General features: G+C 50.4%; 1 protein-coding gene and 1 long non-coding RNA gene across 2 annotated transcripts; both read left to right on the top strand.

Annotated features, from left to right (window-relative positions):
- The first annotated feature begins 136 nt into the window (after positions 1-136).
- LOC140685198 (uncharacterized) lies at positions 137-1,160 on the top strand. Its single transcript, XR_012058478.1, has 2 exons — positions 137-341; positions 956-1,160. It is a non-coding gene; the product is annotated as an uncharacterized lncRNA (long non-coding RNA).
- A 1,417-nt stretch (positions 1,161-2,577) lies between these two features.
- Positions 2,578-15,073, top strand: LOC121470790 (uncharacterized; the record flags this gene model as incomplete). The annotated part of the gene is made up of 8 exons (XM_072936401.1): positions 2,578-3,928; positions 4,033-4,859; positions 5,473-5,504; positions 6,191-6,243; positions 7,164-7,235; positions 9,466-9,767; positions 13,346-13,517; positions 14,910-15,073. Coding segments are annotated over 8 exons (2,877 nt in total), but the record flags the coding sequence as incomplete, so codon positions are not given.
- Between the last annotated feature and the right edge of the window lie 8,250 nt (positions 15,074-23,323).

Here is a 23,323-nt window from a genome sequence, read left to right as displayed (position 1 = left end):
ATTTCCCCTCACAACTCCGAGCTCAGCGCCGAAATCGCGCGTTTTCAACCCAAAATCCGCCCCTCCGCTGAAGAAAATAGTCCCTAAGGGTTGGCAGAGCGGCGCATGCGCGGACCTCCGCGCCGCTAGGCGGCGCCATAACGCGGGGCCGGAAGTGGAGGCGGCGCTCACCGGAAGTGGCGGCGTGAGGGGAGGAAGAGGAGGAGGAGGAGGAGGAGAAGAAGAGGAAGAAAAAAGGAGGAAAAAAAGAGGAAAAAAAGAGGAAAAAAAGGAAAAAAAGGAGGAAAAGGAGGAGGAGGAGAGGGAGGAAGGCCCCGGCGGGAGCAGCGGCCGCCGTTATGGTGAGCGGCGATCGGGGCCGCGCGGATTTGGGGCGAATTTGGGCGATTTTGGGCAATTTCCGGGGGAATTTGGGGAAAAATTGGGATTTTTTGAGGGAATTTTTGGGAATTTTGGGGGGATTTTGGGGGGGCACTGGAGGGGGAGGGGAGACTGAGGGGTCCTGGGGGGGTTTGGGGGCAATTTTGGGAAATTTTGGGAATTTTGGGGGGAATTCGAGGGAATTTTGGGGATTTTTGAGGGAAAATTTTGAGGGTTTTTAGGAATTTCGCGGCTTTTTGGGGATATTTGGGGAAATTGGGGATTTTTCGGGGGATTTTGGCGGGATTTGTGATTTTTGAAGGGATTTGGGGCTTTTGGGGCTGATTTTTGGGGAGAATTTGAGGGTTTTGGGGTGATTTGGGGGGATTTGGGTGAATTTGGGGGATTTTTCCCAATTCTGGAACTTTTCCATCACTTTGACCCATTTTCCCGTTTTTTCTCTTTTTATTTTTCACTTTTTCCCCCATTTTTTCCCCATTTTTTCCTCAAATTGTCTCATTTTTCCCCATTTTCTCCTTTTCTGTTTTTATTTCCATTTTTTTCCCATTTTCCCCCTTTTTTCCCCATTTTCCAGCGCCCCCCCCCATCATGAGCGGCCCCTCGGGGGGGGGGTCCGGACCCGAGACCCCCCAGAACCCCCAAAATCCCCGAAATTCACCCCAAAACCCCCCCAGCTCCCAAAACCCCCCAAATTCACCCCAAAATCCCCCAAACGTCGCCCAAAACTCCCCAAATTCGGCCGAAATTCCCCCAAATTTCCCCCCAAATTCCCCCAAAAATCCCCTGAAATTCCCCCAAAACCCCCCAAATTTTCCCAAAATCCCCCCAAATTTTGCCCAAAACTTCCCAAATTTCCACCAAAACCCCCCAAATTTTGCTGAAATTCTACCCAAAAACCCCCAATTTTTTCCCCAAACTACCTCGAATTTCGCCGAAATCCCCCAAAATTTCCCCCAAAATCCTCCAATTTTCCCCCAAACCCCCCCAAACCTCCCCCAAAACCCCCCAAATTTCACCAAAATCCCCCCAAATCTCCCCCAGAACCGCCCAAATTTCCCCCAGAACTCCCCGAATTTTGCCAAAACCCCCCCAAATTTTACTGAAATCCCCCCAAATCTTCCCCAGAACATCCCAAATCTCCCCCAGAACTGCCCAAATTTCACCAAAATCCCCCCAAATCTCCCCCAAACTCCCCCAAATCTCCCCCAAAACTCTCCAAATCTCCCTCAGAACCGCCCAAATTTTGCCAAAATCCCCCCGAATCTCCCCCAGAACCCCCCAAACCCCCCCCAGAGCCCCCCAAACCTGCACCCAAACCCCCCAAATCTCCCCCAAAACCCCCCAAATCTCCCCCAAAACCCCCCAAATTTCCCCCAAAACCCCTCAAATCTCCCCCAAAACCCCCCAAACTTTGCCAAAACCCACCCAAATTTTACTGAAATTCCCCCAAATCTCCCCCAGAACTGCCCGAATTTCGCCGAAATCCCCCGAAATTTCCCCCAGAACCCCCTGGATTTCCCCGAAACGCCCCCAAATCTCCCCCAGAACCGCCCGAATTTCACCGAAAACCCCCCGAATTTTGCTGAAATCCCCCCAAATTTCCCCCAAACCCCCCCAAATTTCCCCGAAATCCCCCCGAATCTTTCCCAAAACCCCCCAAACCTCCCCCAAAACCCTCCAAATTTTACCAAAAACCCCCCAAATCTCCCCCAAAGCCCCCCAAACCTCCCCAAGAACTGCCCGAACTTTACTGAAACTCCCCCAAATTTTACCGAAATCCCCCCAAATCTCCACTGGAACCCCCCAAATCTCCCCCAAACCCCCCTGAATTTCACCGAAATCCCCCCGGATTTTGCCGAAATCCCCCCAAATTTCGCTGAAATCCCCCCGAATTTTTCCCAAACCCCCCTAAATTTCACCCAAACCCCCCCAAATCTCCCCCAGAACCCCCCAAATTTCCCCCAGAATCCCCTGAATCTCCCCCAGAACCGCCCAAATCTCTCCTGGGACCCCCCAAATCTCCCCCAAACGCCCCCAAACCTGCCCCCAAACCCCCTGAATTTTACTGAAATCCCCCCAAACCTCCCCCAGAACCGCCCTAATTTCACCGAAATCCCCCCGAATTTTGCCGAAACTCCCCCAAATTTCACTGAAATCCCCCCGAATTTCACCGAAACCTCCCCAAATTTCCCCCAAACCCCCCCAAATCTCCCCCTGCACCCCCCTGGCTGGCGGGAGTTCTGCCAGCGCCAGGCCCGTGCCGCCGCCCGCGACTTCGCGCTGCGGTTCCGGCTCTTCGTGTCGGCGCAGCCGCAGCTCCGCGGCCCCGGCGCCGCCGCCGCCTTCTCGCGCCGCTTCGCACGGAACTTTCTGGAACATTTCCAGGCCGAGGTGGCGCGGGCGGCGGCCGAGCGCGGCGTGGCGGGGCGGGGAGCGGCGGAATTCGGGGAGAAATCGGCGGAATTTGGGGAGAAATCGGCGGAATTCGGCAAAAAAGAGGTGGAAATCAGCTCAGAAACGGTGGAAATCGGCACAAAATGGGCTGAGACTGGACAGAAATCGGCAGAATTCGGCTCAAAATCGGCAGAAATCGGCACAAAATTGGCGGAATTCGGCAAAAAAGAGGTGGAAATCGGTGCTAAATCGGCAGAAATCGGCCCGAATTGGGCTGAGATTGGGTGGAAATCGGCAGAAATCGGCCCAAAATGGGCTGAGACTGGACAGAATTCGGCGGAATTCGGCAAAAAATCGGCAGAAATCGGCGCGAAATCAGCGGAATTCAGCGCAAAATCGGCAGAAATCGGCCCGAAATCGGTGAAAATCGGCGCGAAATCAGCGGAATTCGGTGCAAAATCGGTGGAAATCGGCCCGAAATGGACTGAGATTGGGCAGAAATCGTCGGAAAACGGAGCAAAATCGGCAATTTGCCCGAAATTGGCAGAAATCGGCCCAAAATCAGCGGAAATCGGCCCGAAATGGGCTGAGACTGGACAGAAATCGGCAGAATTTGGCCCAAAATCGACCATTTGCCCGATATTCGCTGAAATTGGCCCGAAATCGGCAGAAATCGGCACAAAATCGGCAGAAATCGGCACAAAATCAGCGATTTGCCCGAAATTCGCTGAAATCGGCACAAAATCGGCAGAAATCGGCACAAAATTGACTGAAAATGGCACAAAATCGGCTGAAATTGGCCCAAAATGGGATGAGATTGGGCCAAAATTGGCAATTTGCCCAAAATTGGTGGAAATTGGCAGAAATTTGGCCGAAATCGGCCCAAGATTGTCGGAAATTGATCCAAAATGGGCCGAATTTCGCCCAAAATTGGCGGATTTTGACCCGCAATGGGCTGAGATTGGGCCAAAATCGGCTGAGATTTGCCCAAATTTGGCAGAAATTAACCCAAAATCGGTTGAGACTGACGCGAAATGGGCAGAAAATGCCTCAAAATGCGCAGAAATCGACCCAAAACTGGCGGAAATCGCCCCGAAATGGGCTGTAAACGGCCCAAAAGTGGCAGAAATTGCCCCAAAATCGCTCGAAATCGGCCCAAAATCACTCAAATTTCACCTGAAATTGGCTGGAAATGCCTCAAATTCGGCCGAAATCGACCCAAAATCGCCTGAAATTGCCCCAAAATCTCCGTCCCAGAACGCCCCAAAATCCGCCCCGAAATCGGCCCCGAAATCGGCAGATTCTGCCCCAAAATTGGTGGATTCTGCCCCAAAATCGTCGGCCCCAAAATCGTCGGATTCCGCCCCAAAATTGGCCCCAAAATTGGCGGATACGGCCCCAAAATCGTCGTCCCCAAAATCGTCGGATTTGGCCCCAAAATTGGCGGATTTGGCCCCAAAATCGTCGTCCCCAAAATCGTCGGATTCCACCCCAAAATCGTCGGCCCCAAAATCGTCGGATTCTGCCCCAAAATCGTCGGATTCGGCCCCAAAATTGGCCCCAAAATCGGCGGATTTGGCCCCAAAATCGTCGGCCCCAAAATCGTCGGATTCGGCCCCAAAATCGTCGGATTCGGCCCCAAAATCGGCGGATTTGGCCCCAAAATCGTCGGCCCCAAAATCGTCGGATTCTGCCCCAAAATCGCGGCCGCGGCGCCGTTTCTCTCTCCGCTCCGTCGGGCGCAGCGTTCGGGGAATGCTCCAGTGGCGCTCGGGGGAGCCCCAAAAACGCCGGAATTCACCCCAAAATCATCAGCAAACCCAAAATCCCCAAAATTCACCCCAAAATCCCCAAAATTCACCCCAAAATTCACCCCAAAACCGCCGCGATTCGCCCCAAAATCCCCAAAATTCACCCCAAAACTGCCGCGATTCGGACCCAAATCACCTTTGGGATTTGACCCAAAATCTCCGGAATTCGCCCCAAAACGAGAACCCCGAAAAGCCCCAAAATCGGCGGAATTCGCCCCAAAAGGAGCCCCCAGGACGCGCCCCTCCCCCCCGCGGCCGCGCGGGACCCCCCAGGTGGGTTTGGGGGGAAAAAAGGGGATTTTGGGAAAATTGGGAAAAAATGGGATTTTGGGGAATTGGGGGAAAATTGGGGGGAAAAATGGGATTTTGGGAAAATGGGGAAAAAATGGGATTTTGGGAAAATTCGGGGGAAAAATGGGATTTTGGGGAAATTGGGAAAAATGGGATTTTGGGGAACGTGAGAAAATTGGGGGGGAAAAAGTGGATTTTGGGGAAATTGGGGGGGAAATGGGATTTTGAGGAATTTCGGGGGGGGAAATGGGATTTGGGGGAAATTGGGGTTTTTGGGAGAAAAAAATGGGAATTTGGGAAAAAGGGAGAATTTGGGGTTTTTGGGAGAAAATGGGATTTTGGGGAAAATTTGGTTTTTTGGGGGGTTTTGGGCCGTTTTTTTAGGGGTGGTTTTGGGGTTTTTGGGGGTTTTTTTTGGGCTGAATTTTTGGGCTGGTTTTGGGGTTTTTCTGGGCTTTTTTTTGGGTTATTTGGGCTGGTTTTCTTGGGTTTTTTTTGGGGGGTTGTCTGGCTGCATTTTGGGGTTTTTTTGGGCTGGTTTTTGGGTGTTTTTTTGGGATTTTTGGGGCTCCCTGACCCCTTTCCCCCTCCCCAGGAGCCGCTGCCGGAGCCGCGCCCGAGCCCCCCGTGAGCCCCTCCCCCACCCTCTTTTTTCCTCATTTTTCCCCTTTTTTCCTCTTTATTTCTCATTTTTTCCCTTTTATTCTCCTTTATTTTCCTTTTCCTCCTTTTTTCTTTTTTTTCACCCTTTTTCCCCTGATTTTATTTTTCTTTCCCTTTTTTCCCCAATTTTTTTACCTTTTTCCTCCTTTTTTTCTCCTTTTTTCCTGCCTTGTTTTTCCATTTCTTCCCCTTTTTACACTTTTTATTTTTTCCCCCATTTCTCCCATTTTCTACCCTTTTCCCCCTTTTTTCCCATTTTTTCCACAATTTTCCCCATTTTCTCCCCTTTTTCCCATATTTTCCTATTTTTCCTGGATTTTTTCCTATTTTCCCTTATTTCACCATTTTCTCCCATTTATTCCCATTTTCCCCACGTTTTCCCTCAATTTTCCCCATTTTCTCCCCTTTTCCCCCATTTTTCCCATTTTTTCCCCCATTTTCTCCCCTTTTCCCCCATTTCCCCCATTTTTCCCATTTTTTTCCCGTTTTTCCCCCTTTTCCCCCTTTTTTAATGTTTTTTCCCATTTTCCCCCTGTTTTTCCCCCTTTTCTCATGTTTTTTTCCCATTTTTCCCATTTTTTCTCCTATTTTTCCCCTTTTCTCCTGTTTTTTCCCATTTTTCCCATTTTTTTCCCCATTTTTCCCCCCAGGGACGACCCCGACGCCCCCTCGGACTCGGAGAGCGCCGATCTGCTGCCACCAGGTGACCCAAAAACCCCCAAAATCACCCCAAAAATCACCCCAAAATCGCCCCAAAATTGCCCTAAAAATCACCCCAAAAACCCCCAAAATCGCCCCAAAATCGCCCTAAAAATCACCCCAAAAAACCCCAAAATTGCCCCAAAATCGCCCTAAAAACCACCCCAAAAAACCCCAAAATTGCCCCAAAATCCCTGAAATACCCCTAAAATTCCAGAAATTGCCCCAAAATCCCCTGAAATTACCCCAAAACCCCTAAAATTGCATCAAAATTCCCGAAATCCCAAAATTGCTGCAAAACCACCTGAAATCAGCCCGAAAACGCTGAAATAACCCCAAATTCCCCAAAACTTTCCCCAAAACCGCCACATTTTCAACAACAGACACAAATTTCCCCAAATTCCCCCCCAAAAAATCTAAAATTACCCCAAAATCCCCCCCAAAAATCCCAAATTCCCCAAAATACCCCCAAAAAATCTCAAAAAGCCCCAAATTTCCCCCAAACTTCCCAAAATCCTCCAAATTTTCCCCAAATCCCCCCCAAAAAATTAAAATTACCCCCAAATCCCCCCAAAAAATCCCCAAAAAAATTCCCAAAAATCCCCCCAAAAAAACCCCAAAAAGCCCCAAATTTCCCCCAAAAAATCCCCCAAAATCTCCCCAAAATCCCCCCAAAAAATCCCAAATTCCCCCAAATTTTCCCCAAATTCCCCCAAAAAAAATCTAAAATTACCCCCAAATCCCCCCAAAATCCTCCCAAAATCCCCCCAAAAAAATCCCAAAACTCCCCCAAAATTCCCCCCAAAAAATCCCAAAAAGCCCCAAATTTCCCCCAAATTGCCCCAAAATCCCCCAAATTTCCCCAAACTCCCCAAACTGCCCCAAATCCCCCCAAAATCCCCCTGACCGCCCCTCCCCCCCCAGGAGCTCTGGGGGGTCTCTCGGCCCCTCCCCCACCCCCGGAGCGGCCGCAGCGCCCCGAGAGCCGAGCCGGGGGTGAGGATTTTGGGGGAAATTCGGGGGGTTTTGGGCAATTTTGGGTGGTTTGGGGGAATTTGGGGGATTTTGGGGGAATTTGGGGATTTTCGGGGAATTTTGGGGAATATTTGGGGAATTTTGGGGGTTTTCGGCGGAATTTGGGGAATTTTGGAAGATTTCGGGGGAATTTTGGGTGATTTGGGGGAGATTTTGGGGAATTTGGGCAATTTTGGGTGGTTTGGGGGAGATTTGGGGGGATTTGGGGAGATTTTGGGGCTTTTTGGAGGGTTTTCGGGGATTTTGGGGGAATTTGGGGGATTTTGGGGGAATTTTGGTGGGAATTTGGGGGGAATTCGGGAGATTTTGGGGCTTTTTGGGGAATTTGGGGTATTTTGGGGGGATTTGGGGTGATTTGGGGGAGATTTGGGGGAATTTGGGGAGATTTTGGGGCTTTTTGGAGGGTTTTCGGGGATTTGAGGGAATTTTGGGTGATTTGGGAGAATTTGGGTGATTTAGGGGGGATTTTGGGCAATTTTGGGGAATTTGGGGGGAATTTGGGGGAATTTTGGGTGATTTGGGGGGAATTTGGGGGGAATTTTGGGGAATTTGGGGCTTTTCGGGGTTTTCGGGGAATTTGGGGGAATTTCGGGAGGATTTTGGGTGATTTGGGGGGGATTTTGGGGAATTTTGGGGGAATTTGGGCAATTTTGGGGGTTTTCAGGGAATTTTGGGGAATTTTGAGGGGAATTTGGGTGATTTGGGGGGAATTTGGGAGATTTTGGGGCTCTTTGGGGGGTTTTCAGGGATTTGAGGGAATTTTGGGCGGTTTGGGGGAGATTTTGGGGAATTTGGGGAGATTTTGGGATTTTGGGGGTTTTCGGGGAATTTGGGGGATTTTGGGGGGAATTTGGGGGGAATTTTGGGAGATTTGGGGAGATTTTGGGGCTTTTTGGGGGGTTTTCGGGGATTTGAGGGAATTTTGGATGATTTTGGAGGAATTTTGGGTGACTTGGGGGATATTTGGGGGGAATTTTGAGTGATTTGGGGGTTTTCGGGGAATTTGGGTGATTTTGGGGAATTTTGGGTGATTTGGGGGGAATTTTGGGGAATTTGGGTGATTTGGGGGGAATTTGGGAGATTTGGGGATTTTTTTGGTGATTTGGGGGAATTTTGGGGGAATTCGGGACATTTTGGGGTTTTTTGGCTGATTTGAGGGGAATTTTGGGGAATTTGGGGGGAATTTTGGGGAATTTGCGGAATTTTGGGGGGATTTGGGGGGAATTTGGGGGAATTTGGGGGGAATTCGGGAGATTTTGGGGCTTTTGGGGAACTTTCGGGGGTTTGTGGGAATTTCGCGGGGAATTTGGGTGATTTTGGGGGAATTTGGGTGATTTGGGGGGAATTTTGGGGGAGATTTTGGGGAATTTGGGGAGATTTTGGGGCTTTTTGGGGGGTTTTGGGGATTTGAGGGAATATTTGATGATTTCGGGGGAATTTTGGGTGATTTTGGGGGAATTTGGGGGGAATTTTGGGGAATTTGGGGAATTTTGAGTGATTTTGGGGGTTTTTGGGGAATTTAGGGGAATTTTTGGGGAATTTTGGGTGATTTGGGGGGAATTCTGAGGAATATTGGGGAATTTGCGGAATTTTGGGTGATTTGGGGAATTTTGGGTGTTTTGTGGGGGATTTTGGGGATTTATTTTGGGTTTGGGGGGGGTTTGGGGGTTGGGACCCCGATTTGGGTTTTTGTTGTGTCTGTGCTCCCCAAATCCCCCAATTTTCCCAAATCCCCCCCTTTTCTCCCCAAATTCCCCAAAACCCCCATTTTTCCCCCCAATTTTCCCAAATCCCCCCTTTTTCTCCCCAAATTCCCCAAAACACCCATTTTTCCCCCTTTTCCCTCCCGATTTTCCCAAATTCCCCCTTCTTCTCCCCAAATTTCCCCAATTTCCCCCCAATTTCCCCATTTCCCCCCAATTGCCCCAAAATCCCCCAATTTCTCCCCAAATTCCCCAAAACCCGCATTTTTTTCTCCTTTTCCCCCCCAATTTCCCCAAACCCCCCAAATTTCCCAAATTCCCCATTTTTCTCCCCAAACCCCCCAATTTTCCCCAAATTTCCCCCAAATCCCCAAATTTCCCCCAAATTTCCCCATTTCCCCCCCAATTTTCCCAAAATCCCCATTTTTCCCCCCCAAATTTCCCCAATTTTTTCCCAATTTTCCCAAAATCCGCCTTTTTCTCCCCAGGCCCCCCCCCGCCCTTCCCCTCCCCCCCCGCCCCTCCCCCCCCCGCCCCTCCCCCGCCGGCCCCGCCCCCTCCGGACCCGGGGGGCGTGGCCTGGGCCGCGGGGGGCGTGGCCTGGGCCGCGGGGGGCGTGGCCTCGGCGCTGGGGGCGTGGCCGTGGTTCCACGGGCCGCTGTCGCGCATGCGCGCGGCGCAGCTGGTGCTGCAGGGGGGGAGGGGCGGCCACGGCGCCTTCCTGGTGCGGCAGAGCGAGACCCGGAGGGGCGACTTCGTGCTGACCTTCAACGTGCTGGGCAGGGCCAAGGTCAGATTTGGGGTGAAAAACCCGAAAATCGGGAAAAAACGGTGTTTAACGCAAAAAACCCGATGGTTCTAGCCCAAAAAATGGGGATTTTACACCCAAAAATGCGGATTTTTTATGGGATTTTGGGGGTTCGTGCTGACCTTCAACGTGCTGGGCAGGGCCAAGGTCAGATTTGGGGTGAAAAAGTGAAAAATTGGGAAAAAACGGAGTTTAACGCAAAAAACCCGATGGTTCTAGCCCAAAAAATGGCGATTTTACACCCAAAAATGGGGATTTTACACCAAAAAATGGGGATTTTTTATGGAATTTTGGGGGTTCGTGCTGACCTTCAACGTGCTGGGCAGGGCCAAGGTCAGGTTTGGGGTGAAAAAGGGGAAAATTGGGAAAAAACGGTGTTTAACGCAAAAAACCCGATGGTTCTAGCCCAAAAAATGGCGATTTTATGGCCAAAAATGGGGATTTTATGGCCAAAAATGGGGATTTTATGGCCAAAAATGGGGATTCTGTGCCCAAAAATGGGGATTTTATATGGAATTTTGGGGTGAAAAAGGGGAAAATTGGGAAAAAACGGAGTTTTCTGCAAAAAACCCGAAGGTTCTAGCCCAAAAAATGGGGATTTTATGGCCAAAAATGGGGATTTTATGGCCAAAAATGGGGATTTTCTATGGGATTTTGGGACTTCGTGCTGACCTTCAACGTGCTGGGCAGGGCCAAGGTCAGATTTGGGTTGAAAAAGGGAAAAATCGGGAAAAAACTGAGTTTTCAGCAAAAAACCCGAAGGTTCTAGCCCAAAAAATGGGGATTTTACACCCAAAAATGGGGATTTTGCAGCCAAAAATGGGGATTTTATGGCCAAAAATGGGGGTTCTGCACCCAAAAATGGGGATTTTATATGGAATTTTGGGGTGAAAAACGGGAAAATCGGGAAAAAACGGAGTTTTCTGCAAAAAACCCGATGGTTCTAGCCCAAAAAATGGCGATTTTATGGCAAAAAATGCGAATTTTTTATGGGATTTTGGGGGTTCGTGCTGACCTTCAACGTGCTGGGCCGGGCCAAGGTCAGATTTGGGGTGAAAAAGGGGAAAATCGGGAAAAAACGGAGTTTAATGCAAAAAACCCGATGGTTCTAGCCCAAAAAATGGGGATTTTATACCCAAAAATGGGGATTTTCTATGGGATTTTGGGGGTTCGTGCTGATCTTCAACGTGCTGGGCAGGGCCAAGGTCAGGTTTGGGGTGAAAAACCCGAAAATCGGGAAAAAACGGTGTTTAACGCAAAAAACCCGATGGTTCTAGCCCAAAAAATGGCGATTTTATGGCAAAAAATGCGGATTTTATGGCCAAAAATGGAGATTTTAGAGCCAAAAATGGGGGTTCTGCACCCAAAAATGGGGATTTTATATGGAATTTTGGGGTGAAAAACGGGAAAATCGGGAAAAAACGGTGTTTTCAGCAAAAAACCCGAAGGTTCTAGCCCAAAAAATGGCGATTTTATGGCAAAAAATGCGAATTTTTTATGGGATTTTGGGGGTTCGGGCTGACCTTCAACGTGCTGGGCAGGGCCAAGGTCAGATTTGGGGTGAAAAAGGGGAAAATCGGGAAAAAACGGAGTTTTCTGCAAAAAACCCAAAGGTTCTAGCCCAAAAAATGGGGATTTTACACCCAAAAATGGGGATTTTATAGCCAAAAATGGGGATTTTTTATGGGGTTTTGGGGGTTCGTGCTGACCTTCAACGTGCTGGGCAGGGCCAAGGTCAGATTTGGGGTGAAAAAGTGAAAAATTGGGAAAAAACTGAATTTTCTGCAAAAAACCCGATGGTTCTAGCCCAAAAAATGGGGATTTTATACCCAAAAATGGGGATTTTATGGCCAAAAATGGGGATTTTACACCCAAAAATGGGGATTTTTTATGGGATTTTGGGGGTTCGTGCTGACCTTCAACGTGCTGGGCAGGGCCAAGGTCAGATTTGGGGTGAAAAAGGGGAAAATCGGGAAAAAACGGTGTTTAACGCAAAAAACCCGATGGTTCTAGCCCAAAAAATGGGGATTTTACACCCAAAAATGGGGATTTTATACCCAAAAATGGGGATTTTATAGCCCAGAAAATGGGGATTTTATGGCCAAAAATGGGGATTTTTTATGGGATTTTGGGGGTTCGTGCTGAGCTTCAACGTGCTGGGCAGGGCCAAGGTCAGATTTGGGGTGAAAAATAGAAAAATTGGGAAAAAAAGGAGTTTTCTGCAAAAAACCCGATGGTTCTAGCCCAAAAAATGGCGATTTTATAGCCAAAAATGGGGATTTTATACCCAAAAATGGGGATTTTAGAGCAAAAAATGGGGATTTTAGAGCCAAAAATGGGGATTTTATACCCAAAAATGGGGATTTTAGAGCCAAAAATGGGGATTTTATACCCAAAAAATGGGGATTTTATAGCCCAAAAAATGGGGATTTTATAGCCAAAAATGGGGATTTTATACCCAAAAAATGGGGATTTTGCCCCCAAAATTTTGGGATTTTTTGGAGCATTTTTGGGGCACTTTTGGGATATTTTGGGGATTTTTTTGGGGATTTTTTGGGACATTTTTGAGGATATTTTTGGGATATTTGGGGGATATTTTTGGGCTGATTTGGGGACATTTTTGGGGACATTTTTTGGGACTTATTTAGGGCCAATTTTGGGATATTTTTGGGGCATTTTTGAGGATATTTTTTGAATATTTGTTGGTTATTTTTGGGCTGATTTTGGGGTTGTTTTTAGGATATTTTTAGGGCTATTTGGGGATATTTTTAGGGCATTTTTGGGGATATTTTGGGGAATATTTTGGGATTTTTTTTTTGCCATTTTAGGGCCATATTTGGGCTGATTTTGGGACATTTTTGGGGCATTTTTGAGGATATTTTTGGGATGTTTGGGAGATATTTTTGGGCTGATTTTGGGACATTTTCGATATATTTTTAGGGTGGTTTTGGGGATATTTGGGGAATATTTTGGGGATATTTTTAGGGCGGTTTTGAGGATATTTTGGGGCTGTTTTGGGCTGATTTTGGGGACACTTTTGGGGTATTTTTAGGGCTATTTGGGGGCTATTTTTAGGATATTTTTAGGGCTATTTGGGGGCTATTTGGAGGATATTTTGAGGATATTTTGGGGCTCTTTTGGGATAATTTCGGGCTGTTTTTGGGCTGATTTTGGGGACACTTTTAGGATATTTTTAGGGCTATTTGGGGGATATTTTTAGGGCTATTTGGGGGATATTTTGGGGATAATTTGGGGCTGTTTTGGGGATATTTTGGGGCTGTTTTGGGCTGATTTTGGGGACATCTTTAGGATATTTTTAGGGTGGTTTTGAGGATATTTTGGCGATATTTTGGGGCTATTTGGGGGATAATTTTAGGGCAGTTTTGAGGCTATTTTGGCGATATTTTGGGGACATTTTTAGGATATTTTTAGGACTATTTGGGGGCTATTTTGAGGATATTTTGGGGCTATTTGGGGGCTATTTTTAGGGCAGTTTTGGGAATATTTTGGCGATATTTTTCGCATCTTTTGGTCTGATTTTGGCCCGTTTTTCCCCTCAGCACCTGCGTCTGTCGCTGAACGAGGCGGCGCAGTGCCGCGTGCAGCACCTCTGCTTCCAGAGCATCTTCGACATGCTGGAGCACTTCCGGGTGCACCCCATCCCCCTGGAGTCGGGGGGCCCCGGGGACGTCACCCTGCTCAGCTACGTGGTGGCCCCCGGACGCCTCGGAGGTCAGAAAGGGGTTAAATTGGGTGAAATTGGGGTTAAATTGGGGTTTGGGGGGGTTAAAGTGGGGTTTAAGGGGTTAAAATGGGGTTAAATTGAGGTTAAAATGGGTTTTTGGGGGATTTTGGGGGGTTAAAGTGGGGTTTGAGGGGTTAAATTGGGATTTTGGAGAGTTAAAGTGGGATTTAAAGGGTTAAATGGGATTTAAGGGGTTAAATTGGGGTTAAATTGGGGTTTTGGGGGGTTAAATTGGGGTTAAATTTGGGTTAAATTGGGGTTAAAATGGGGTTTAAGGGGTTAAATTGGGATTTTGGGGGTTAAATTGGAATTTTTGGGGAGATTTTGGGGGGTTAAATTGGGATTTCAGGGGTTAAATTGGGGTTAAATTGGGATTTATGGGGTTAAATTGGGATTTAAGGGGTTAAATTGGGGTTTGGGGGGTTAAATTGGGGTTTAAGGGGTTAAATTGAGGTTTAAGGGGTTAAATTGGGGTTTTGGGGGGGTTAAATTGGGATTTAAGGGGTTAAATTGGGGTTAAATTGGGATTTAAGGGTTAAATTGGGATTTTTGGGGGGATTTTGGGGGGTTAAAGTGGGGTTTAAGGGGTTAAATTTGGATTTAAAGGGGTTAAATAGGGATTTTGGGGGGTTAAGTTGGGGTTTAGGGGGTTAAATTGGGGTTAAATTGGGATTTTTGGGGGGATTTTGAGGGGTTGAACTGGGGTTTAAAGGGTTAAATTTGGGTTCAAGGTGTTAAATTGGGATTTTTAGGGGATTTTGGGGGGATTTTGGGGAGTTAAATTGGGATTTTGGGGGTTCAATTGGGGTTTAAGGGGTTAAATTGGGATTTTTGGGGGGATTTGGGGTTTTGGGGGGTTTTTTGGGGGGTTAAACTGGGGTTTAAGGGGTTAAATTGGGATTTCGGGGGGTTAAATTGGGGTTTGGGGGTTAAATTGGGTTTAAGGGCTTAAATTGGGATTTTGGGGGGATTTTGGGGGAGATTTGGGGATTTTTGGGGGGATTTTCGGGGGCTTTTGGGATTTTGGGGGAGATTTGGGGATTTTTGGGGGGATTTTGGGATTTTGGGGGAGATTTTGGGATTTTGGGGGAGATTTTGGGATTTTTGGGGGGATTTTGGGATTTTGGGGGAGATTTTGGGATTTTTGGGGGATTTGGGGATTTTGGGGAGGTTGAATTGGGGTTTAAGGGGTTAAATTGATATTTTGGGGGGTTAAACTGGGATTTAAGGGTTAAATTGGGATTTTTGGGGGGATTTTGGGGTCGGAAATGAGGAATTTGGGGGTCCCGGTTGGGAATTTTGGGGGGTGGGGGAGGGGCGGGGTTGGATTGGGGCCACCTCTGACCTTTGACCCCTGACCCCTGACCCCTCCCCCCCAGGTCGCTCCGGGAGCCGCTCGAGCCTCGCCGACCCCTCCCCCACCGCCCCTCCCCCACCCCCGGACTGACCCCGCCCCTCCCCCACCCCCTTTTGGGGCTCTTTTGGACAAAAAAATCCAGAAAAAGACAAAAAAAAGGAAAAAAAAAGGAAAAAAAATCTCAAATTTTGGTGTTGTCGTGGTGGGGGAGGGGCGGGGGGGGGAGGGGCGGGGGAGGGGCGGGGTGGGGGAGGGGGTTTGGGGGTTTTATTCCCATTTTAGGAGATTTTTCCAAATTTTGGGGGATTTTTCCCAATTTTGGGGGTTTTATTCCCATTTTGGGGTTTTTTTCCCAATTTTGGGGGTTTTATTCCCATTTTGGTGGATTTTTCCCAATTTTGGGGATTTTATTCCCATTTTAGGGGATTTTTCCCAATTTTGGGGGTTTTATCCCCAGTTTTGGGGGTTTTATTCCCATTTTGGGGGATTTTCCCAATTTTGGGGGTTTTATTCCCATTTTGGTGGATTTTTCCCCAATTTTGGGGGTTTTATTTCCATTTTTTTTTATTTTTCCCCATTTTGGTTTTGTTTTCCCATTTTTTAATTTTTCCCCATTTTTGGGGTTGTTTTTTCCCCTTCACTTTAATTTTTCCCATTTTTTGGGTTTTTTCCCCATTTTTGGGATTTTTTTCACCATTTCTGTGTCTCTTTTCCCATTTTCGGCCTTTTTCTCCCCAGTTTCGCTCTCTCCAACCCCACAACTTTTTTTTCCTCTTTTTCACTTTTTTATTCCCCAAAATCCCCCAAAAGTCAAAAAATTCCCCCAATATCCCCAAACCCCCAAAATTTCCCCAAAATTCCCCCAAAAATCCCAAAATCCCCCCAAAAATCACAATTTAACCCTTTAAATCCTAGTCCGACCCCCAAAATCCCCCAAAAAATTCAAAAATCCCCAAAAAAATCCCAATTTAACCCCTTAAATCCCAATTTAACCCTTTAAATCCCACTCCAACCCCCAAAACCCCCCAAAAATCCCAAAATCCCCCCAAAAAATCCCCAAAATTTCCCCAAATCCTCATCGGGGGCTCCCGGGGGGGTCCCCTCCCCCCTCCCGCCCCTCCCCCACCCCCAACGCCCCCCGGAAGGTTCTCAGCCCCTCCCCCACCTGCCCGGTGGCCACTGTGGCCACCAACGGCCGCCCCTCCCCCACCCTGAGCCCCTCCCCCACCCTCAGCCCCTCCCCCACCCTGAGCCCCTCCCCCACCCTCAGCCCCTCCCCCACCCCCACCGGCCCCTCCCCCACCCCCACCGGCCCCTCCCCCACCCCCACCGGCCCCTCCCCCACCCCCACCGGCCCCTCCCCCACCCCCCAAACCGGCGCCGGCCCCGCCCACTCCCCCCCCCGCCCCTCCCCCCACCCGCCCCTCCCCCACCGCAGCCCCGCGGCCACCGCGGCCACCAAAACCCCCCCGGTGGCCACCGCGGCCACCAAAACCCCCCCGGTGGCCACCGCGGCCACCAAAACCCCCCCGGTGGCCACCGCGGCCACCAGGACCCGGCGGTCAGTGCTGGGCACTCGGTGGTCATCGGTGGTCACTCCATCCTCAGTGGTCATTTGGTGGTCATCGGTGGTCACTCGGCCATCAGTGGTCACTCGGTGGCCATCGGTGGTCATTTGGTGACCATTGGTGGTCACTCCATCCTCAGTGGTCATTTGGTGGTCTTGGGTGGTCACTCGGCCTTTGGTGGTCACTCCATCCTCAGTGGTCATTTGGTGGTCATCAGTGGTCATTTGGTAGCCCAGGGTGGTCTCCAGTGGTTGGTGGCCCTCGGTGGTCATTTCATGGTCATCAGTGGTCACTTGGTGGTCATCGGTGGTCACTCGGTCCTCAGTGGTCACTCGGTGGTCATCAATGGTCACTCGGTGGTCCTCAGTGGTCACTCGGTGGCCATTGGTGGTCACTCCATCCTCAGTGGTCATTTGGTGGTCATTGGTGGTCACTCGGTGGTCATCAGTGGTCACTTGGTAGCCCACGGTGGTCCTCAGGGGTTGGTGGTCATCAGTGGTCATTTGGTGGCCATCGGTGGTCACTTGGTGGTCATCAGTGGTCATTTGGTGGCCATCAGTGGTCACTCGATGGCCCTCAGTGGTCCCCAAGAGTTGGTGGCCTCCAGTGGTCACTTGGTGGCCATTGGTGATCTTCAGGGGTTGGTGACCCCCAATGGTCACTTGGTGGTCATCAGTCGTCACTTGGTGGTCATCAGTGGTCACTTGGTGGCCCAGGTTGGTCTTCAGGTCTTGGTGGTCCTCAGTGGTCACTCGGTGGCCATCAATGGTCACTTGGTGGCCATTGGTGGTCTTCAGTGGTTGGTGGCCCTCGGTGGTCATTTCATGGCCCTCAGTGGTCATTTGGTGGCCCACAGTGGTCATTTGGTGGTCATCAGTGGGCATTTGACCCTCAGTGGTCATTTGGTGGCCCTCAGTGGTCACTCGGCCATCAGTGGTCACTCGGTGGTCATCGGTGGTCATTTGGTGGTCATTGGTGGTCACTCCATCCTCAGTGGTCATTTCATGGTCCTCAGTGGTCATTTGACCCTCAGTGACCCCCGTGGGGGCTCCGGTGGCCACCAGGAGAACCCAAATGGCCACGGCCGAGTGGGGGAGGGGCCCCATGGCCGGAGGGGACCTGAGGGGGGGCAGAGGCGCTGAGAGACCCCAAAAATGTCAAAATTCGCCCCAAAAATCCCCCAAATTAACAAAAATACCCAAAATTATCAAAAAACCCCAAAGTTCCCCAAAAATAGCCCCAAAAATCCCCAAAATTACCAAAAACTCCCAAAATTAGCAAAAGTCCCCCAAATTTCACTTCAAAGTAAAAAAAAAAAACGAAATAACCAAAAAAATCCCCCCAAAACTCTCAAATTCCTCAAAAATCCCCAAATTCCGCCAAAAATCCCCCAAAAAGTCCCCAGAATCCCCCAAATTTCCCCAAAATCCCCTAAATTTCCCCAAAATCTCCCAAATTCTCCCAAAATCCTCTGAATTTTCCCCAAATTCCCCTCAAAAATCCCCACATTTTCCCCAAAATCTCCCAAATTTCCCCAAAATACCCCCAAATGTCCCCAAACCCCTCCGGATTTCTGCCAAAACGCCCCAAAATCGCCCCTGAATTTACCCAAATCCCTCAAAAATCACCCAAAAGTGCCCCCGAATTTCCCCAAAAATCCCCCAAATTTCCCCAAAATCACCTTCAAACTTCCCCCCCAACCCCCCAAATTTCCCAAAACCCCCCGAATTTCCCAAAACCCCCCGAATTTCCCCCAAACCCGTCCCCGCCGTGCCTCGGCCGTGGGCGGAAGCTCCGGAAGCGCGGTGGGGGAGGGGCCCCCCAAAATCCCACAAACCCCAAAAACTCCGCCCGGCGCGGGGGGGCCCCGGAACCCCAAAATGGCCCGAATTTCACCCAAAACCACAAATCCAACTCAAAAACTCAACCCAGAAACACCAAAATTATCCAAATTCAACCCAAAATTACAAATCCAACCCCAGATTTCCCCAAATTCAACCCAAAAAACCCCAAAATCCCCCAAATCCAACCCAAAAACCCCAAAATGCCCCAAATTGAACCCAAAAAATCCAAAATTCCCCAAATCCAACCCAAAAACCCCCAAATTCCATCCAAAAACCCCAAAATGCCCCAAATTCTACCTAAAAACCCCCAAATCCCCCTAATCCAACAAAAAACCCCAAAATCCCCCAAATCCAACCCAAAAACCCCAAAATCCCCCTAATCCAACCCAAAATGCCCCAAAATCCCCCTATTCCAACCCGAAATGCCCCAAATCCAACCCAAAACCCCCAAAATCCCCCTAATCTAACCCAAAATGCCCCAAATTCAACCCAAAACCCCCAAAATTCAACCCAGAACCCCCAAAATGCCCCAAATCCAACCCAAAATGCCCCAAAATCCCCCTAATCCAACCCAAAAACCCCCAAATCCACCCCAAAACCCCCAAAAATTCCCAAAATCCACCCCAAAATCCCCCAAATCCACCCCAAAACCCCCAAAATGCCCCAAATCCAACCCAAAAACCCCAAAGTCCAGCCCAAAACCCCCAAAATGCCCCAAATCCAACCCAAAACCTCCAAAATGCCCCAAATCCAACCCAAAAACCCCAAAATCCCCCAAATTCCACCCAAAAAACCCCCAAAATTCCCCTAATCCAACCCAAAATTCCCAAAATTCAACCCAAAACCCCCAAAATCCCCCATATTCAACCCAAAAACCCCAAAATCCCTCAAATCCAACCCAAAACCCCCAAATTCCTTAAATTCAAATCAAAACCCCCAAAATCTCCCTAATCCACCTCAAACATCCCAAAATTCCCCAAATTCAACCCAAAAACCCCAAAATGCCCCAAATCCACCCCAAAAACCCACAAATCCCCCAAATTCAACTCCTGAATTTCCCAAGTCCAGCCCCAAAAACCCCAAAATCTCCCCAAATTCAACCCAAAAACCCCCAAATCCCCCCAAATCCAACCCAAAATGCCCCAAATTAAACCCAAAAACCCCAAAATGCCCCAAATCCAACCCAAAACCCCCAAAATCCCCCAAATCCAACCCAAAACCACAAATCCAACCCCGAAATTCCCCAAATTCCACCCAAAAACCCCAAAATCCCCCAGTCCATCTCAAAATGCCCCAAATTAAACCCAAAAACCCCAAAATTCCCCAAATTCAACCCCAAAATCCCAAAATGCCCCAAATCCAACCCAAAATGCCCCAAATTCAACCCAAAACCCCCAAAATCCCCCTAATCCAACCCAAAATGCCCCAAATTAAACCCAAAAACCCCAAAATTCCCCAAATTCAACCCAAAACCCCCAAAATCCCCCAAATCCAACCTAAAACCACAAATCCAACCCCAAAATTCCCCAAATCCAACCCAAAAACCCCAAAATCCCCCAAATTCCACCCAAAAACCCCCAAATTTCCCCCAAAATTCCCCTCCCAGTCCATCCCAGTCCATCCCAGTCCGACTCCGTGGCTGCTGCTCAATCCTTTATTCCCCTCCCCCACCCCAAAATCCCAAAATCCCAAAATTTCGGGGACCCCTCCCCCACCCCAGTTCGGAGCCTTCATCCTCCTCCTCCTCCTCCTCCCCAAACTGGGACCGAACTGGGCCAAACTGGGACCGAACTGGGCCAAACTGGGACCGAACTGGGCCAAACTGGGAACGCTCAGGGGGGGCCCCAAATTGGGTCAAATTTGGGGTTTTCGGGGTCGTCCTCGGAAAGGTCCCAAAGTCGGCGAAATTCGGCGTCGCTGAGTTCTTCATCCTCATCATCATCATCACCAAACTGGGGCCAAACTGGGCCAAACTGGGACCTCCTCTGGGGTTTGGATGAGCCCAAAAATGGGGCGGATTTGGGGTTTTTGGGGTTTTTCCCAAAACCGGTTTTGGAACCGTCCCAGAAAGGCCCAAATTTGGGGTTTTTGGATTTTTTGGGACCTTCATCATCCTCCTCAAACTGGGGCCAAACTGGGCCAAACTGGGGCCAAACTGGGCCAAACTGGGATCCTTCAGGAGACCCCAAAATTGGGTCGGATTTGGGATTTTTGGGTATTTTCCAAAAACCCTTTTTGGAACCTTTGTGGGCGACCCCAAATGTGGCATTTTTGGGGTTTTTTCCGCGTTTTCCGTGACCTTCATCCTCATCTTCCTCAAACCCAACCGGTCCAACCCGGGACCCTCCAGGAGACCCCAAAATCGGGTCGGGTTTGTGATTTTTGGGTGTTTTCCAAAACCCCTTTTTGGAACCCTCACGGGCGACCCCAAATGTGGCATTTTTGGGGTCAGATTTGCGATTTTTGGGTATTTTCCAAAACCCCTTTTTGGAACCCTTGTGGTCAACCCCAAATGTGCCATTTTTGGGTTTTTTTCCGTGACCTTCATCTTCATCTTCCTCAAACCCAACCGGCCCAACCCGGGACCCTCCAGGAGACCCCAAAATTGGGTCAGGTTTGCGATTTTTGGGCGTTTTCCAAAACCCCTTTTTGGAACCCTCATGGGTGACCCCAAATGTGACATTTTTGGGGTTTTTTCCATGACCTTCATCCTCATCTTCCTCAAACCCAACTGGCCCAACCCGGGACCCTCCAGGAGACCCCAAAATTGGGTCAAGTTTGTGATTTTTGGGCGTTTTCCAAAAACCCTTTTGGGAACCCTCACAGGTGACCCCAAATGTGGCATTTTTGGGGTCAGATTTGCGATTTTTGGGCGTTTTCCAAAACCCCTTTTTGGAACCTTTGTGGTTGACCCCAAATGTGGAATTTTTGGGGTTTTTTCCGTGACCTTCATCCTCATCTTCCTCAAACCCAACCGGCCCAACCCGGGACCCTCCAGGAGACCCCAAATCCTCCTCATCCTCCTCATTTCCTCGCCCGGAACCTTCCGGAACATCCCAGAACCGATGGAGGAGCTGCGTCCCCTCCAAGCCTTCCTCATCCTCATCTTCCTCATCGTCGTTGTCGTCCACCAGTCGTGTCCAGTCGTGTCCTCGTGGTGGCCACGGGACCCCGTTGGTCAGTCCGGCCCCTCCGGGCGGCGGCGCCGGTTGGTAGCGGTGACACCACGGTCCGGCCAGCGCCGGTCCGCAGGTCGCGCTGACCGCAAAGTCCAACCGTCCGTTACCGGCGAAACACGAACGTTCCACCACGCCGCCGTCGGTGGCGGTCAGCGCCTCTCGGCACGACCCCAACGCGTCATCATCCCAACCGTGGTCTTCATCCCACACCTCCATCGTCAACGCGGCGTCCGGCCGCAGCCGGACCTGTCCGAAGTCCAGGCGCTGACCCCAGCGCGGCCGCTCGGTGTTCCAGGCGGTGGCGGTGCGGGCGCGGCGGCCGGAGAAGGTGACCCAGACGTAGGCGTCGGTGGCGGTCAGCGCGTCGCCGCTCCAGCCGCGGCCGGAGCGCACCAGCACCCAAAGGTGGGCCAGGCCGCGGCCGGAGGGGCAGCACGGGGAGCCGGTCAGCGGGAGCGGCGTGGCCGAGCAGGCGCAGTGGCAGGGGTGGGGTGGGGGAGGGGGAACGGGCGGGTGGGCGGCGGGGAGGTCATCGAGGTCGTCGGGGTCGTCGGGGTCATTGGAGCGGTCATCGAGGTCATCGGGGTCATTGGAGTGGTCATTGAGGTCACTGGAGTGGTCATTGAGGTCATTGGAGTGGTCATTGAACTCATTGGAGCGGTCATTGAGGTCATTGAGATCATTGGAGCGGTCATTGAACTCATTGGAGTGGTCATCGAGGTCATCGGGGTCATTGGAGTGGTCATTGAGGTCATTGGAGTGGTCATCCTGCTGACCACCCCACTGACCACCCCACTGTCCACTCTGCTGACCAGCAGGATGACCACCACGCTGACCACTGCGCTGACCACCCCATTGTCCATTCTGCTGTCCATCCCACTGTCCATCCCGCTGACCACTCCTCTGTCCATCCCACTGTCCACTGTGTTGACCACCCCACTGACCGGCAGGATGACCACCACGCTGACCACCCCTCTGTCCATCCCTCTGTCCATCCCACTTTCCACCCAACTGACCATCCCACTGTCCATCCTGCTGACCGGTAGGATGACCACCACGCTGACCACTGCGCTGACCAGCAGGATGACCACTGCGCTGACCACCCCATTGTCCACTCCGCTGACCACCCTGCTGACCATCCCGCTGACTGGCAGGATGACCATTGCCCTGACCAGCAGGATGACCACTCTGCTGACCATCCCGCTGACCATCCCTCTTTCCACCCCACTGTCCACCCCTCTGTCCACCCAACTGACCACCCCTTTGCCCATCCCACTGACCACCCTGGTGTCCATCCCACTGACCACCCTGGTGTCCATCCCACTGACCACTGTGCTGACCAGCAGGATGACCACTCTGCTGACCATCCCGCTGACCATCCCACTGACCATCCCACTGTCCACTCTGCTGACCAGCAGGATGACCACCCCGCTGTCCATCCCGCTGACCATCCCACTGTCCACCCCTCTTTCCACCCCACTGACCACTCTGCTGACCAGCAGGATGACCACCACGCTGACCACCACGCTGACCACCCCACTGTCCATCCCACTGACCAGCAGGATGACCACTGCGCTGACCATCCCGCTGACCACCTTGCTGACCATCCCACTGTCCATCCTGGTGTCCATCCCGCTGACCATCCCTCTTTCCACCCCACTGTCCACCCCTCTGTCCACCCAACTGACCACCCCTTTGCCCATCCCACTGACCACCCTGGTGTCCATCCCACTGACCACCCTGGTGTCCATCCCACTGACCACTGTGCTGACCAGCAGGATGACCACTCTGCTGACCATCCCGCTGACCATCCCACTGACCATCCCACTGTCCACTCTGCTGACC

Source organism: Taeniopygia guttata, chromosome 16 (assembly GCF_048771995.1).
Source record: "Taeniopygia guttata chromosome 16, bTaeGut7.mat, whole genome shotgun sequence".
Classification (NCBI taxonomy): domain Eukaryota; kingdom Metazoa; phylum Chordata; class Aves; order Passeriformes; family Estrildidae; genus Taeniopygia; species Taeniopygia guttata.
This window is presented reverse-complemented; position numbering and strand designations above follow the sequence as displayed.